The sequence below is a fragment of the Leopardus geoffroyi genome, chromosome C3, assembly GCF_018350155.1.
Source record: "Leopardus geoffroyi isolate Oge1 chromosome C3, O.geoffroyi_Oge1_pat1.0, whole genome shotgun sequence".
Taxonomy (NCBI): domain Eukaryota; kingdom Metazoa; phylum Chordata; class Mammalia; order Carnivora; family Felidae; genus Leopardus; species Leopardus geoffroyi.
In genome coordinates, this window is record NC_059338.1 from 79,351,700 (window position 1) to 79,368,203 (window position 16,504).

Genomic DNA, 16,504 nt, shown 5'->3' on the forward strand with positions numbered 1-16,504 from the left:
GGCAGAGAGAGAGGGAGACACAGAATCGGAAACAGGCTCCAGGCTCTGAGCCATCAGCCCAGAGCCTGACGCGGGGCTCGAACTGACGGACCGCGAGATCGTGACCTGGCTGAAGTCGGACGCTTAACCGACTGCGCCACCCGGGCGCCCCAATATCTGTTAAAAATGAAGAGTGAAGGGGCGCCCGGGTGGCTCCGTCGGTTAAGCATCTGACTTTAGCTCAGGTCATGATCTCACAGTTCGTGAGTTCAGGGCCCCGAGTCAGGCTCTGTGCTGACAGCTCAGAGCCTGGAGCCTTCTTTGGATTCTGGGTCTCCTTCTCTCTCTGCTCCTCCCCCACTCCTGCTCTGTCTCTCTCAGTCTCTCAAAAATGAATAAATGTTAAAAAAAATTTTTTTAATGAATAGAGAATACAAGAGTATTCATTATATCAATGACTTTCAAGTATTTTTCAAAAATATTTATTTACTTATTTATTTTGAGAGAGAGAGAAGGGGAGAGGCAGGCAGAAAGAGAGAGAGAATTCCAAGGAGGTTCCACTCAGCACAGAGCCTGATGCGGGGCTCAATCCCATGACTGAGATCAGGACCTGAGCTGAAATCAAGAGTTGGACACTTAACCAGCTAAGCCACCCAGGCGCTCAAGTATTTTTGACCATGATCTATAGTAAGAAAGACATTTCATCCACCAGAACACACACACACACACACACACACACACACACACACACACAGGCCAGAAATACTGTTCATGAAGGACACTCATGCTCCTGACTCTTACCATATATGACAGACCTGATCGTTTCCATTCCATTCTATTCTAGTCTAACCCAGTCTGCTCAAAATCTTGCCTGCAATCTCTTTAACTGACTTCATAACCTACTAGCAGTTCAGGGGAGAAACTGCATTATATTATTCTCTGCCCTTTTCTGAGTTTTTGGAGTATTTTATGACAGAAATACCAGTACCCACGTGCGTATCTCCCATTATTGCCAAACACTTAACATGTGTATTTCACCGACATATCAAAATCACCACATGCATTGGAAAATTGCGTGGAATCGTTGCCAGATTGCAAAATGACATGCATAGAAAGGGCGGCTTAGCACAATTCTGGGCACACTGTCAACAGAGGTGAGTATTATTGACCTGTTTCCAGGCTAGGGCAGGGGCTCTGCACCCCCTCGTGATGCTGTGCTCAATCCCCGGATGCTGGTAGTGTTTGCTTGTCAGCTGCTCCAGAACTACCATGCAGCACAAGGGGCCCACAGTGTTCAGCATGGCACCTAGTTGTGGGTTCTCGGTAAACGTGTCGGAAAGACGGTTCGTGAAGATACCGGCCTCTGTGGAGATAATACAGGCTCGAAGCTACAAATAGACACCAGAGCCGACCTCCTGGGTTCAAATTCCCAGAGTTGGAGAGGCCTGAGCTTGGATGCTAGCCCTGCCATTTAGCAGCTGTCTTACCTTGGGCAAGTTACTTAATCTCCCCGTGCCTTTGTTTCCTCCTCTGCGAAATGGGCACAGCGATATTACCCTCTTCATGAAATGGTCATGCGGTTACACGAGATGATACCCCCACACTTCTCAGCATAGCGTGTGCTATTATTGCTAGATTTTTGTAGACTTATCCTTGCGTCCCGCCCAGATGGGTCAGGGATGCCCATGTCTTAGAGGCTACATCGATGCCGGTCCCGTCGGCAACCCCTCTTCCCTGCTGCCGAATGACTGGCCCCATCTAAAGGGCACGGCCCCTTCACGAGCTCTTTGGAAACGATTTCCACGACGAGGCGGCTTTTAAGAGTGGCAGACCACCAAGCCCTGGCAGTGCTGGAAGAAGTGCCTCTGACATACAAGAGTCTAAACAGCTCCCCAGCTAGGAAGCTGGAGGGACGGGCCTGGTTTGTGCGCCCAGGAGACCCGTGATTGCTTTCACATTTTCAGGGGATCTGAGCCGGCGGCTGAGACTAGCCGGGGCGTGGCCTTGTTGGCCGGTCATATTCTCCAGACGGATGGCGTGTGGCCTCCCAGCCCCCTGGGACCACGCGGGACTGCGAAGGGGCCCGTTTCCAGCAAGAGCCACATCTCTTCATTCTTGGCCGGGACCGAAGCACAGATGCTGTTTCTAGTTTAATTAGAGAGTCAGCAGGAGGGATGGGGGCCACCATGTGACTCCCAGCACCGACTTGCGCAAGCTGTAATTACAGGCGCAATCCGCCTCCGAAGCGGGTTTGCTAGGGGCTGGGCCCTGTTAAGGGCCATCAAGAGCTGGCTCATCGTCTTCCGTGTGTGTGTGTGTGTGTGTGTGTGTGTGTGTGTTGAAAGGACTGCCGTTAATATGTCCTACAGAAAAGTTCCAGCCTGTTAGGAAACTTCTGAGACCGTGAAGGGCTTCCCAGGGTCCAGAATGCCTCGTGGCCTAGCCCCCAGAGCACGGGGTCTGTGTTTGAGAGGCGCGGGTTCGAACCTGGCTCTGGTGTGGACCTCGGAAGATTCCCTGCCGTCAATAAATCTGCTCAGTGAATATTCCTCTCTGGGCCTGGGGCTGATGCTAGAATCAAATGAATGAATGATTACCAAGCGGCTGACACGCAGGTGACAGCACATATCCCTTCTTTCTCTCCTCTAGCCAGTAAATCACTGAAAATAAATGTCCTTATGTTCACTCCAGGGTTGACAGACGTCAACCTGCTTTGCTGCAGGGCCTTTACCTTCGATCCACTACTCCTGCAACAAATTTCTACCCAGTGCCTGCACCTGCCAGGAGCATTTGGGATGCATCAGGGAACAACACAAGATAAATTCTCTGCCCTCTGGGGGCTTCCAGTTGAGCTGGAGAGCCTGATGGGTACATGACAGGTTTTGTAATATAGAAAGTTCGGCGGTGAAAAGGATATGACACAGATGAGGCCAGCAGGGCAGGAAAGGGGGTGTGGGTCCCGGACGGCGAGGGCTGAAATTGCAAATCGGGTCATCGGGGTGGGCCTCAGGCCAGCGGAGCCGAGGCTTGGGGAGGTGAGGGTGAGGGTGTGAGCAGCCGAGCGGGCAGGAGCGGAGGCCAGTGTGGCCAGTGCAGGGGATGAGGGCAGGGGAGCCAGAGACGAGACAGAGGGAGGGGATGGAGGGCGGAGTGGCTGGTGTGGCCCCACCTGCTGTTGCTTCAGGAGGGGCCGGGAAAAGGGCCCTCCGTTGCGGTTTGCAGGTGCCGCTCGCCAAGTATGGGGGTCCGTGTGCGGGAGAGGCAGAACAGCCAGCTGTCAGGGGCCTTTGAGTCGGAGCCCCCTGTTCTCTGGGCCAGTAAGGAGCTCACTAGCCACTGCTTCCTACTGGCCCCTTCTCCTGCCACGCCAGTCCCTTGATGCGGCTGCAAACCCCATGGTGATCTTCAGCGATCTCCCCACACCCTCCGGGGCTCTGATGCGGAGAGAGATGGCCATCTGGAACCCTCCTTGAATCCCGCCCCTCTTCTTGGACCAGGCAACACGTCCTTCCTCTGGGGCTGGGGCCTCGCTGCCCAGAGCCCCTGGGATGCCCCCCTCCACTTCTTCGGTGGCGTCACCGGGCAAATCCCCTCTCGTAGCTCTTCAAGGTGTAGCTCTCCACGACTCCACCCCCACCGAGGGCTAAATGCCGACGGACGTCCCTGCCAAGGATGGTCTCTGTCTGTATGCCCTGCCCCCGGGGCGCACACTCAGCAGGAGAGTCCCTTTAGTCCTTACCCCACAGCCATCTGGCTCCTGCCTTGTCCCCACCGGGCCACCGTCTCCAGGGCCACTGATGGTGCCCCTCGACCCACCCGGGCCAACGCTGCCGTCGTTCACCATTGCCGTCCTGGTTCTCTTCCCTCCTCCACTCAGGGATCCTCCCGTCTCCGTTTCCGGAAACTGCTCTGCCTCAGGCTCCTTTCTGGAACACTTCTGCTGTCCTGCCCACTTCCACTTGCTGAGGTCCCCCAGCTGCCATCCCTGCCCTCTTCCCTTCCCCTTCCGTCCAGGCAGGCTGAGAGGCAGCACTGGTTCTTCCCTTTGCTTTGATAATGACCGGTAGGTTAATGGTTCCTAACTCTCTCTCCAGCCTGCACTTCAGCCCCGCATATCCAAGTATCTCCCACCTCCTGGGAATCTCTCGGGTCCCTGGAACTCTGCGTGAGCACAGTTTAACTCCATTGTCTACACATGTTCTTCCTTACCTCCAGACCCTTTCCCTGTGCTTTTCCTGTCCTCAATCACCAAGACCAGCAGCTGAAAAGAGACACGCTAGCTGACCCCCCCTTACTCTCCCCTCCCCCAACATGCTACTGCACCCCAATCCTAGTACGTCTTAACCACTGTCCTGTCCACTCCTCCTGCCCTATCTTTGCTCATTCCCTCATCAGCTTCTGCCCCATCCTGGAGCAGAAACACCAACACTATCTGTGGCAGGTGGGGATTCGGGGAGAAGGGTACACAGAAGGTCCTTAGTTAATTTTGGTACACTGGTTACTCTTGGAGTCATGCAGCATGGTTATGACAACATAGGTTTGAGAAGACGAGACCCAGAATAGAATTTCCAAAGGAAAAACAGGCAGTCTGTCAGAGGTCACCTGATTCTTGCAAGTCTGCAGGGATAGAGGCATGAATTAATGGATGCCCCCCCCCCCAGAATTCTCTAGAGCTCAAAGGTAGACGGAGACAGATATGCCTTTGCTCATTTAATGGATATAAATTCAAGGCCTCCTGGGCCAGCAGCAGAGGATCCAAATGAACACGGCACGGTTCTTGCCACGGAACAGAGCTGGTAGAGCTGGGGAATCAACTCATCAGTGAGCAAACCACCCCATTACAACTGGCTAAGGGTTTGCATCCTGGTGCGTAAGGCGTGGGAGGCACTGTGGTCACGTCCTCACCCGCCACGCTCCCAGATCCAGTCAGCCATCCCTTCCCCTCACCCCCCGGGGATGGCCCCCATCCATGTCCCTGGGGACCCAAGTCCTGTCCTGTCCAGCAGCCCGACCTCTGACCTCCACTCGATGACATCCGACCCTTGACCTTCCTCTCAGAAACACGCTTTTCTTGGCTTTTGTGATATCAAATTTTCCTGGTTTCCTTCCAAACCTGGATCTACAGCTCTGACCTCTCTCCTGAACTCCCACCGTGTATGTCCAAGTGCCAATCCAAGGTTTATTCCAAAGCTGGTTATTTCTCATCGTCGCCATGCCTACCATTCTCATTTGACTTATTAGCTTGCTTCCTGGACTTCCTAACCCAGGCCGATCTGGTCTCTACTTTGTTACCTCTCCATAGTCCGTTTTCATTAGAGTTGCCAGAATGTTCTTTTAAAAGAAAATAAATCAATATAACCACTCCCTAGCCTAAAACGTTCCAGGGGCGCCTGGGTAGCTCAGTGGGTTGAGCGTCCGACTTTGGCTTAGGTCACGATCTCGTGTTCTGTAAGTCTGAGCCCCACATTTGTCTCTGAGCTGTCAGCCTGCTTCGGATTCTGTGTCTCCCTCTCTCTCTCTGCTCTTCCCCCGCTCCCTCTCTCTCTCTCTCTCTCTCTCTCTAAGATAAATAAAAATTAAAAAAAAAAAAAAAACCTTCCAGTGACTGCCCACTGAAAGTAGAACAGAATCACTCTCCTGATGCCTACAAGATCTCATCTAATGGGTCACCTCCAACATATCCAACTTCTGCTGCTGCCCCTCCCTCTGTGATCCACAGAGGGAGATCCTAGCCCTCCAGCCTTCTATGTCCCCCAGATCTCTGCCACAGGGCCTTTGCACTAACTCTTCACCCAGCTCTCCCCAGAGCTGGCCCCATCTCATCATTCAGGTCTCAGTCCTCCCTGCCAAGGTACCTTGGATTCATGTTTCTATTCTCTTCAGCACTTTTCAAGATCTGAAATTCTTTTAAATACATATATTTTTTTTATTTTAGACAGAAAGAGAGAGAGAGCATGAGTGGGGGAAAGGGGCAGAGGGAGACAGAGAGAGAACCTTAAGCAGGCTCCAACTCAGCATGGAGCCTGAGGTGGGGCTCAATCCCACGACCCTGGGATCATGACCTGAGTTGAAATCAAGAGCCAGACACTCAACCGACTGAACCACCCCAGGCGCCTCAAGATCTGAAATTCTTAATGTATTTGCTCAGCCATCATTGTCTGTGTCCTCTGCCCGGAATGTGAACTCTACAAGCTGGGAGCTTTATCTGTTGGGGTGACGCCGCCTTTCCCCCAGGGCCTAGAAGAGAGCCCCTTAATAAGCATACATCGGACGTGTGCATGAATTCATGCAGGGGCGTTCCTGCCTCTTCCACGTGCTGTGGATGTTAAGGGACAAGGAGCCAACTTCTCCATCAGGCAGAGCAGGCCTAGTGCCCAGGGCCCACCCACCGTAACTTTAGGGGCCTGTGGAAAAAAAAAAATGTTCCTTTCAGTTTAAGACCAGAAGAAAGAAAGAAATGTAATAATAATGAATTTGTAATAATGAATCCAGCATGGCTCACGTTCATCTTCACTAATGCGATCATAAAGTATTTTTACTCTTTCATGGGGGACAAGCCAACCCTGCCGATCTCCAGCTTTTCTCTGAACCGAGCCTGGTAATCCCACCTGGCAGGGTTTCAGGACACTCAGACAAGGCGCCCTGTGTGAGCCTGGGGGCTGCGGCACCGCAGCGGAGGGCTTACGGTGCTGCAGGGCGGTCCGGGGCCCAGGACCCAAACAGGGCTCCCTGGTGTTGGGAGCTGTCTCCTCTGCCTAGAAGCCCCCCCCTGATCACACTGCAGGAGGCAGGCAGGGCTGCTCTCACTGCTCCCACTGAAGGATAAAGACAGCACAGCTCAGGCTGGCTAAGCAACTTGCCCGAATTGCATGACCGAAACCAAGAATCGAGACCCATTTTTCTGATTCCAGGTCATGGGCTCTCCACGGGGCCCCCGCCATGCCCGAGTCCAGACCCTAACACCCACCTGCCCGGGGGCCTCTTACTGGAAATGGTGTGCACTCGTTGGGACTCTTGAATGCTCCCTCTGCTATAATCTGTCACCAAAGGCTTGATTTTCCTGTGCTGGGGCTGGTGCCAGCGCCTCGGGCTGCCAGGTGCTGCTTCCAACTCTCAGACGGGCTGCCTTCCCCTCCCCACTCCCCGAAGGGCCCCCACTCCACCTGCTCCTGGACGGGGCCAGCTCCTGCCCAAGCTCGGGGCACGGTGGCGGCGCTGTTTCGGATTTTTCTCGCCTTCCTTGGAGATGCTTGTGCTTGGAGGGGAAGGCAGAACAGTGCATCTTGGAACAAATCTGCTTTTGATCATGCAAATTAATGCCCGGTTAATGTAGGCAGACTGTCAATTTCACCAGTTAGAGAGAGACACAGAGAGAGAAAGAGAGAGAAAAGAAGGGAAAAATCCCTACCACAGCGGCTGATGAATTTCAACAGAAAGCTGCTACTTCAGAAAATAAGATCATTCTCGGAGAGCGGAGCCTTTCCAGGCATCTCAGGCAGCCGTGATGCTCCACGGGTACGTTGTTAACTTTGCTTGTGTCACTGGGACGCTGTGTGGACCGTAGCTGGCCTGGGGTGGTAGGTGGGTGAGGATTGTCACACAGACTTGCTGGAAGCCCTGCCCACCCACCCTCCTTGGTCTGCGGGATTTGGTGGGTCTCTGCTGAAGTGATGGGTGGGTCCAGGGGCTCATTTGGGGCGGGAGGGACGCCTACCACTCCTGTGACTTCCCCTGGGAAGCCGGACGGTGTGTGTTTGTGGGCTGGGCTCTGGATGGTATGAACGCAGGGTTGGCATAAGGAAAAAGCGTGTGTGTGCGTCTGCCACGATTTGGAAAACCGGCTTGGGTCAGGCGAGGTGATTCAGCGGCTGTACGTCCTTTGTATCCTTGCTTTCCCTGGATAATTCTCTGCATCGGGGACAGTAGCTTTGGGCACTAATCACGGTAATACAGTTGAAGAATTCAGGGCAAAACTAATGTTTATTGAGCACATACTATTTGCCAGACACGGCTGCGTATATGGTTTCATTCAACAACTTAATGAGGGTCTTGAGTAATAATCTCCCAATTGTACAGATGGGGAACCCGCAGCTCAGGTTCTGGGGGACCCAAATGCTCCTGCTTATATTCTGTGGACATCCAGGATGCTCCCCCCGCCCGCTGACAGCTGGCCTGGGGGATGGGGTCCTGGTCAGTTCCTTCGTCATTGTGATACTCTTGCTGGAGATGCCACTGTGGGTCCAGCAACCCCCTCATCCCCTCTCCACAGAGTGTGTATCAAACTGTATTTTAATCATTCACTTTTGCTCATTTTCTGTCTCCTTACCTGACTGCGAGCTCCTTGAGGGCAGGGATTTAATGCGTGTTTATGCTCCAAATACCCAGCACAGCATCTGGCACATAGTAGGTGACCTCTCTGAGTGTCGCACGACAGAAACAAACAGATCTCTGTGTTGGGGAAATGCGCTGGACACCTGCTCTAGGCTGTGGTGGTTTTCTGCAGCGTTCTGCTTCTCAGCACAGATGGGCGGGAGAAGCGGGGCTGACTCGGAAGGATTCAGGAGAAGGAATCGCTGAGATTGAGGCCCTCTGGAATGTGCCATCCTGGGATAGCTGGTCCTAGGTACTATGGAACCCTCTGCGGGGGGAAATGGAGAAACCTACGAACCGAATCTGAATGAGGGTCAGGAGGGAAGGCAACACAGGGGCGCTCACGGGCAGGGTGTTTTCAATACTGTGTAGAAAGGGCAGCTGGTGGCCAGGTTCCCACTCGTGTGTCCACACTAGTGTTGCAGTCCTGTGTTGGCCAGGCTTCCGAGGACTCCTCAGGGCTCCGATGGTGTCTGGGAGGGTATACAGGGGGTGCCGATGCACTCACCGTCCCTGAGTTTAGCGCACATGGAGGGGGGGGTGAGCAAAGCACCCCACTGGGAGCCAAAGGATCTGCAGTGGAGACCCGGCTTTGCCCATGACTCATGTGATGATCTCTGGAAGCCGCTTCCTCGACGAAACGGTGTTAAATACCAGTTCGTGGGCAGGTGAAAGTGCAAAGCCGTCTGCACCTCACAGCCCTGGTGCCAGCTGTGTTTGTGTGCACACGAGTACCCACCACCCTCCGCCGGTGAGAAGCCCTTGGAGGGAAGACCCGGCTTTTCCCGGCCGGAACAGGAAGAGGACGACTCTGGAGTTAGATTTGGATTTGAGTTCCGCTCTCTCTGAGCCGCTTTCTTGTCTGAATAAATAATAGACAATGGATGATAATCCCTGCTTCATTGGGTTGTTTGAGGATGAACTATTTCCTTGAAGGCTCCCAGGTTAGATTCTGGCACACAGTGGGGTCTCCCCACTGGTGTCCTTTCGATCTAATCAAGAGTCGTTGAGCCCTTACTGTGTACCACTTTCCTAGGCACTGGAGATAAAGCAGAAAGCAAAACAGATAAAGTCTCAGTACTCGTGGGCCTCGCAGTCTAGTTGAGGAAGAAATACTGTAGATAAACAAATATTTAACACATCGAGGGGTGTGAATGCGGAAGATGGGGCGGGGGGCAGGATAAGGAAGAGAGAGAGAATGTTAGGGATACGGCTGCCCTTTCCACCTGAGGGGTCAATCAAGTTCTCTGAAGAAGCAGACCCTGAAGGAGGTGAGGTGATGAGTTATCTGGAGAACCTTCTGGAAGAGGGAACAGCCAGTGTCAAAACACTAAGACGGGAGCGTGCTTGGCATAGCTGGGGAACACCAAAGCCGTCAGTTGGGATGAAGTGGAGAGAGCAAGGCGGGTAGCAGGAGGTGGGGTCACAGAGTGAATAGGGGTCTGCATCGGGTAGTGGTCTTTCAAGGACTATGACTTCCTCTGCAGGAGCTGAGGCCACCGGAGGGCTTTGAGTAGGAGGTGGGGGTGACAGGACTGGACCTAGTGTGAAGGGATAGCTCTGGCCACTGTGGTCCTCACAGACCACAGGGGGTGCAGGGAGCCGGTTGGGGGCTGTTACAAAAGTCCTGGAGAAGGATGGTGGCATGGCTCAGTGTGGTGGCAGAAGAGACAGTGAGAGGTGGTTGGATCCTGGACGCACTTGGAAGATAGAGCCAACCCGATTTGCGGACAGAATGCTGGCAGGGTGGAGGAGAGCCGAGCGAAGGCGACCTTTAGCCTGCAGCCCGGCACACAGAAGCAGGATCGCTGTTCAGTGACATGAATTCAGCAGGAGAACACGCACGTTGGGGTGGGACGTAGGGGAGTCGGCAGCTCCTTCTGGGTGTGTTAGGAGATGGGAGTTGTAAGACGTGTAAGTGACGATGGCAAATAGACTGTGAGCCAAACCAGTCTAGGGCCCCAGGGAGAAGCCCAGGCTGGGGGTGTAAGGCAGGGCTGGAGGCACACATTCAGGAGACAGCAGCACGTAATGGCATCAGAAGAGAGACGCCAGCTTCAACTCCGACCGTCACTATGTCCTGCTCCCTCTCGGTTCCCCGCATCAGCACCCGGATGGGTTCCCGGCAGGACCAGGCTCACAAGATCACAAGATCAGGGGCTGCGCTAGCACATGTTCAGGGGAGAATGATGGGAGAAGGAAAGTAAGAGAGGGAGGCTCTAACCAGGAGTAAATGTGTCCAGGGCGGCACTGGCCCAGGACGGGGGTTTGGATAACAGCCGTGGAACAGGGCCGGCCGCTGCTCCGCCATGCCCTTGGAGCGCCTTCCCTATTCTGGTGCCCGGGCTCGAGGGCACACTTTCCCAGCCACGTCCTGGTCTGGGCCGTGAGCTCCCGTCAGCAGACACAACCTTTCTTTGGGCGTGCGCCCAGGAAACATCTTCTTGAAAGCCTCAGAGGGAAAGTCAATGAGAGGATGGAAAACGCATTGTTGAGGAGGGACCCCAGCCCTCTGGATCCAGGCTCCTGGCTGGGTGGGTGGGGGGCTCAGATTTTCAGGAAAGACCCGGGAAACTCTCCAACATGCTACAAGAGAGGACCAGGGAAGACCAAGGTGGCCACGTGGCCACATAACCCTCTTACAATGGGCTGGCATAATCAGATAATACAGATCAGGGCTGCCCTCTGGGCCACCACAGCCCCAAATTCGTAAGAGCCCGCAGCCCCCAGGTCGTGGAGGCTTTTCCACTCCGGGTGGAGGGGTCCCAGGACCTGCACCCCCCTATCTAGGGTGATCCCCAGGCTCCTGGGAGTATAAAAGTAGCCCTTCCTCTCTCTAAAGTCAGAGATGGCTGGCATAAACTGTCAGCATGCAGTCCAAAGAATCAGAGCTGTGTGCATATTGTCTCTCCAGCACAAAGATTCCCACATCCCCGCAGGGCAACATAAAATGAGGCGTTGCATGGAAAAGGGGCCAGGCCAGTGGCCATTTCTGTCCACTGTGCCCATGCCACAGGGCATCGTCTCCAGCGTGGTGCACCCCGATGGGGCAGCGCGAATCTAAAAACACTCATTGCTTTCCCATGCTTTAAATTTGTTACGTTTCCACGAATCTTTTGTAGCAATGCCGCATATTAGTACAGGAGCACACCTGTGCATAATTTCTTCTAAAATGATTCCACTTACTACTTTCGAACTAATGAGGGGCTAGATCAGAAGTCATCCAAAGACCCACAACTTGAGAGAAGGAAGGCTGGGGCCAGTGGTGGAGAAGGGGCATCTTGTCAGGGCTTCCTGAGTGTTAGTCTGGTTCAATAATTAAGTTGCAGCCCCTTGAATTAAGGGCCGTGTTATACGCGGGTGCTCGGCAGAAAGATGTAGAAATGGACGCAGAAATGGATCAGAAATGTAAAAGTTCTTTCTCAACTGGACAGAAGCTAATAGTGACTAAGTTCTACACACACACACACACACACACTACTCTCTCCATCTACACACATACCTCTATATACACATATTATTCACATTATATGTAGCATATATGCATATATATATAATATATGCATATGTGTGTAGTAATATTAGTATTATTTAAAATTTTTTTTTAATGTTTATATCTTTTGAGACAGAGAGAGAGAGAGAGCAGGGGAGGGGCAGAGAGAGAGGCAGAGGAGAATTCCAAGCAGGCTCCACATTGCCAACGCAGAGCCCGAAGTGGGCTTGAACTCACGAACCACGAGACAAACTCATGACCTGAGCTGAAATCTCGGACGCTGAACCAACTGAGTCCCCCAGGGGCCCCAAGTAATATTAAATCCATAATATTCTTGTTCACACTGCCATCTCTTCTGAGATAGCCGATGTTCGTGCTTGCTGTAGGTAGAACTTTCCACCCTATAATTCTTTCAGGAAGAAACATAAAACTACGCGCATTTACGTATTTACAGATGCATACAGCCTGGCTGTTTTAAAAAAATACGGATGCTACCTTAATTTCACGTTGCTCCCCAATATGTTTTGTTTTCCACTTAACGGCACATCACACGTACCCCTCAAGTCAGCAGAGATGTATCCGGTCCGTCCCTCCCACCTCCCGCATCATAGTTTACAGTTTGTGTGCAGCTCAACTCAGGCCACCATTGCTCCGTTAATGCACATTTGGGTTGCTTCCAACATCTCGCCACAATAATTAACGCCCTGATAAATACTCTTGTATGTATATATCAGGTCAGAGTGGTGTTTTTACTGCTGTGAGACAGATTCCCCTAAGTGAGACATATTACCGGAGGGAACAGAATAATCCGAGGCAATGCAGGACGCCATTAGGCTGCATGAATGATTTTTTTTTTTTAAATTCCAGTTACGCCGCCTCATATTCAATGGAGCCAGACAGCGCCCCGTGTTGAGTGCGTCTTCTCACTGTGTTTCTTTTGCACTCGGCAGTCACCATCCCGGGCTTGGCAGCCTAAAGGGTGTGTCAAGAGTGGCTTGATGAGGCCGGCCAGAGGAGAGCCTACCTGGCCTCTTTCAGGGCCGGCCACTTCGTGGTGAGGGCACCTGGTCAGAGCAGGAAGTGAGTGTTCAAAGAGACAAAAGACTGGGGCGCCTGGGTGGCTCAGTGGGTTAAGCGCCTGACTCCTGGTTTCGGCTCAGGTCATGATCTCATGGTTTGTGAGTTTGAGCCCCGCATCGGGCTCTGTGCTGACAGTGCAGGGCTTACTTGGGATTCTCTCTCTCTCTCCCTCTCTCTCTGCCCCTCCTCTGCTCACACTCTCCCTCTCTGTCTCACAAAATAAATAAACTTAAAAAAAAAAAAAGGGACAGAAGACCTCACAACTGTTTCTCACTTTGCTGTGTCTCCAAGCAGCCATACGAAGCGGCCTTTGCCAGGTGCAGGGTATGACCCCGCCCAGCTTCCCCAGGTAAGAAAACCCATATGGTGTTTGGGCTGCCTTGCCAGGATAGCAGAGGGCACCCTTTTGTCCTTCTCCAGCCCTCAGAGGGACAAGCATCCCTCATGGAGCAGGGGCACCCACAGCCTGGAAGCCCAAAGCTCACAAGCTCCTCGGTCAGCCTCTGCTCGCTGCTTCCCGTGGCGATTTGCTCACAGATGAGGTTTGTGGATGTGGAGGCGAAGACGTCTGTGTTGCTCACAACCTTGCAAGTGTCTTAGGTCCAAAACGACCCCACCCATTACCATCTCCCACAGTCCTTATGCAGCCTGTGCCCACAGCAGTTTTTTAGCGATTGGTTTGTAAATGAGCAAGTAAGTCAATGATTCTGGGCCCCCGGTCAGGCTTTAAGGACCAGAGTCACTGGGGCACAGTCCTCAGGGGACCTCTGAGGCTCTGCCCCGCCTACCTTCACGGCTTTCGCTCTGTTGATGAGCCCGTCATCTTGAGAACTCCCAATTAGCAGATCGACCTTCGTCCGCGGAGACCTCTGCAGTGCCCTGGCTGGAGCCTCACGGAGGTACTGGCCGTCAACCACAGGACCCCAGTAGTGGAAAGGGCCACTCACGGCCAACAGCTACATTGGGTGCAAAGGGAGGCCATTATGTGTATGGATTTTATCCTTTCTTTAAAAAAAATGGTTCTAGAAGAATCAGTTGCATTGCTTCGCTTGGTCAGGTTTTAACCATAATGGACTCTGATGCTGGATATCCGTCCGGGGCCTTGTGGGGAAATCGGAGGAAAATGACAAGAACAACAGGTAGGAAGGACGCTGGGCCACAGGCAACAGGAAGGCAAGTATCGCTCTGAGCGATGGTTGGTCCGCAGGGAGCTGCCCAGGGTTTCCGTGCCACGGTGAGGACAGATCCACAGGGAGGAATGGGCAAGCCTGAGCCCGTAGGTGTGTGTGAGGGAGGCAGGACACCGACTGAGGGATGGGCGGTGGCCAGAGACAGGACCCAAAAGGGAAATTCATCAGCTCTAGACACTGTCTCACTAGCCCACGCCTGGGGGAGCTGGGGGTCAGACCTGCTCCGGGTCGGTGGGTCCGGGCCCAAAGCTGAAGGAATCAAGCCCTTGGCTGAGATGATAATAGAGCTTCCTGCTACTGTCCCCTTCATCAATGTCAGGGACAGCCCGAGACTGTGGGCTGGAAGCAGGGTCTTCTGAGTCTGGAAAGGGGAGTGCACAGCTGCCCTATCTAAGAGGATGGGCTGGCCCCAATCCACTGCAGCTGTGACCACAATGCTTAATCCGTGTGGCTGTCACCTGACACCGTGCCACCACGGTCCCGGCACAGGTGAGACCCTTCGCACGTGTCACTTCATTTTATCTTCCCAGTGTATGAGGCCCCTATTGTATTTTGTATTTATATCTTACAGATTAAATCCAATGTGCAGCCAGTTCTGTCCACCTTCCGTGCCCATGTTTGGTCCATCACATACTGGGCCCGGGCACGGTGCTGGGGTCAGGAATGTGCATTCCAGTTCCAGCTGGTCATCAACCTACCGCGTGGCCTTGGGTGGGTCAGGTGTCCCTTCTAGGCCTGGTTTTCCACTTGTAAAAGATTAGAGAGTGTCCCTCCCCAATGTGCATGCAGGTGCCCACCTTGGTCTGGGCGTCATTAAGGACACTAGCAGGCTTCTGGCGGAGGCAGGACACCATGTCTTGGATGGTGGAGGGGGGGCAGCCGACCTCCTCTGCCAAAGCAGCTGCCTGCTGCCGAGCCCTCTCCTGGCTGATGACGGCAGCTGGGGAGAACGCGGAGCCACCCTGGAAGAGAAGGCAGACTCAGGACACGTAGTCTAGATGTTCTCCTTCCCACCCCAGCTCGGCCCAAGACCTCAGGGCCACATCAGGGCTCTGTATCTTTCATCCACACTTGGAAGTCCCAGGACCCTTCCCATGGATGTCCACAGGCATTTGGGAGGTCAGGACGGATCAATATCGTATCAACATGCTGTGTGATCACGAACGAATGTCTCTCCGGGCCTCAGTTTCCTCACCTGTGAAGTGCGGGCACTGGACAGAGTGATCCACTGAGTAAATTTGTCTATTAAGGCCAAGAGCCAATGGTGCTTGAACAGGGACAAGGACCAGAACTGTCCTGTGCGAAGAGAACTGTGGGGCCACGCCCTGCCCCACCTCCCAGGTCTCCTTAAATAGCATGTTTCCTGGCTCAGTGAAAATGGAATTAGACTTTGAAATAGATGCCCACCTAGAAGGTGATGGAAACGGAGTCACTGTACAAGTGAGTCGTGCCTGCAGAGTTAGTGCAAATGTGTCAGATGCCGGCTTGCTGGGAACATTTCCCTTCTAGGAACACGGCTGGTGGCAATGGCAGGAGGTCCATCCGCCCTGCCTGGACTGTTGGCAGGACCGGTCATCCGCCCAGGGCGGAAGAGGTGGGCTGAGTGCCTCGACTGGGGTGCAGCCCCAGGGCCCTTCGTCTGCGGTCGAGCACTCCGATTCTTAAGAGCTTCCCCCGCTTTATCTCGTGAATCCTCACAAGAGCTAGTAAGTTAGCTGCTGTTATTGTCCCCCTTGTCACAGATATGAAAACAGAGAAACAGGGAAATTCAGGAACTTGCCTAAAGCCACAAATGCTGTCAGGGGCCGAGCCAGCCCGCAGATCCAGGCAGCTGGGCTCCAGAGTTTGTTAGGCTCCGGGACCCCAGGCAGAGAGTTTCCAGTTCCCTGACCCAGCTCTGTACTGAGGGGCCTGGGCCGGACGGTACCACGTACTGGCTGCCTCCAGCCGCCTGCCAGGTACCAACCCTCCTGGGAACTCTGTGTGCCCGTCTCACGCAACCTCTGCGACACTAATACGAGGTAGGTACAACTGGCAGTCCCATTTTGCAGGTTAGCAAACTGAGGCTCCAAGAGGAAAGGGAATTTCTCATTCACTGAGCACCTAATATGCACCAGGAACTAGGAGCTTGGCAACGAAAACTAATAAGATAGCTAACGTTTACTAAGTATTTGCTGAATTTCGGGTAGAGTTGTGAGCACTTCATACATATTAACTGATTAAATCCTCTCCACAACCTCCAGAGGTAAAGGTTATTTGCCCCTCTGTCTCAGAGAGGGGGAAATCCAGGCACAGAAAGGTTCAGGATCTTGCCCAACATCACGCAGCTGGTGACCGGCAGAGCTAAGACCCCAGTCCAAGCAGCCCGCCTTGGCCGTGCTCTAACCCCCAC

The 16,504-nt window shown here is 53.4% G+C and overlaps 2 protein-coding genes across 3 annotated transcripts in view; one reads left to right on the forward strand and one right to left on the reverse strand.

Moving 5' to 3' along the window:
- TG (thyroglobulin) overlaps positions 1-16,504 on the reverse strand; it is a 253,327-nt gene that overhangs the window by 22,778 nt on the left and 214,045 nt on the right. The window contains exons 42-43 of the mRNA XM_045453613.1: positions 14,910-15,074; positions 13,711-13,878 (exon numbers count right to left, since the gene is read on the reverse strand). Of these exons, the coding sequence (XP_045309569.1) occupies positions 13,711-13,878; positions 14,910-15,074 (333 nt within the window). The remainder of the gene's footprint in view (positions 1-13,710; positions 13,879-14,909; positions 15,075-16,504) is intronic.
- The window catches only part of SLA (Src like adaptor), an 89,416-nt gene that overhangs the window by 14,582 nt on the left and 58,330 nt on the right, over positions 1-16,504 (forward strand). Inside the window, exon 1 of one of the 2 annotated variants that reach the window (XM_045453605.1) lies at positions 7,476-7,494. The exons of the other annotated variant lie outside the window; for it this stretch is intronic. The gene's annotated coding sequence lies outside the window, so the exon portion shown is untranslated. Of the gene's footprint in view, positions 1-7,475; positions 7,495-16,504 lie in introns of those variants that run through there. 2 annotated transcript variants of the gene reach the window in all.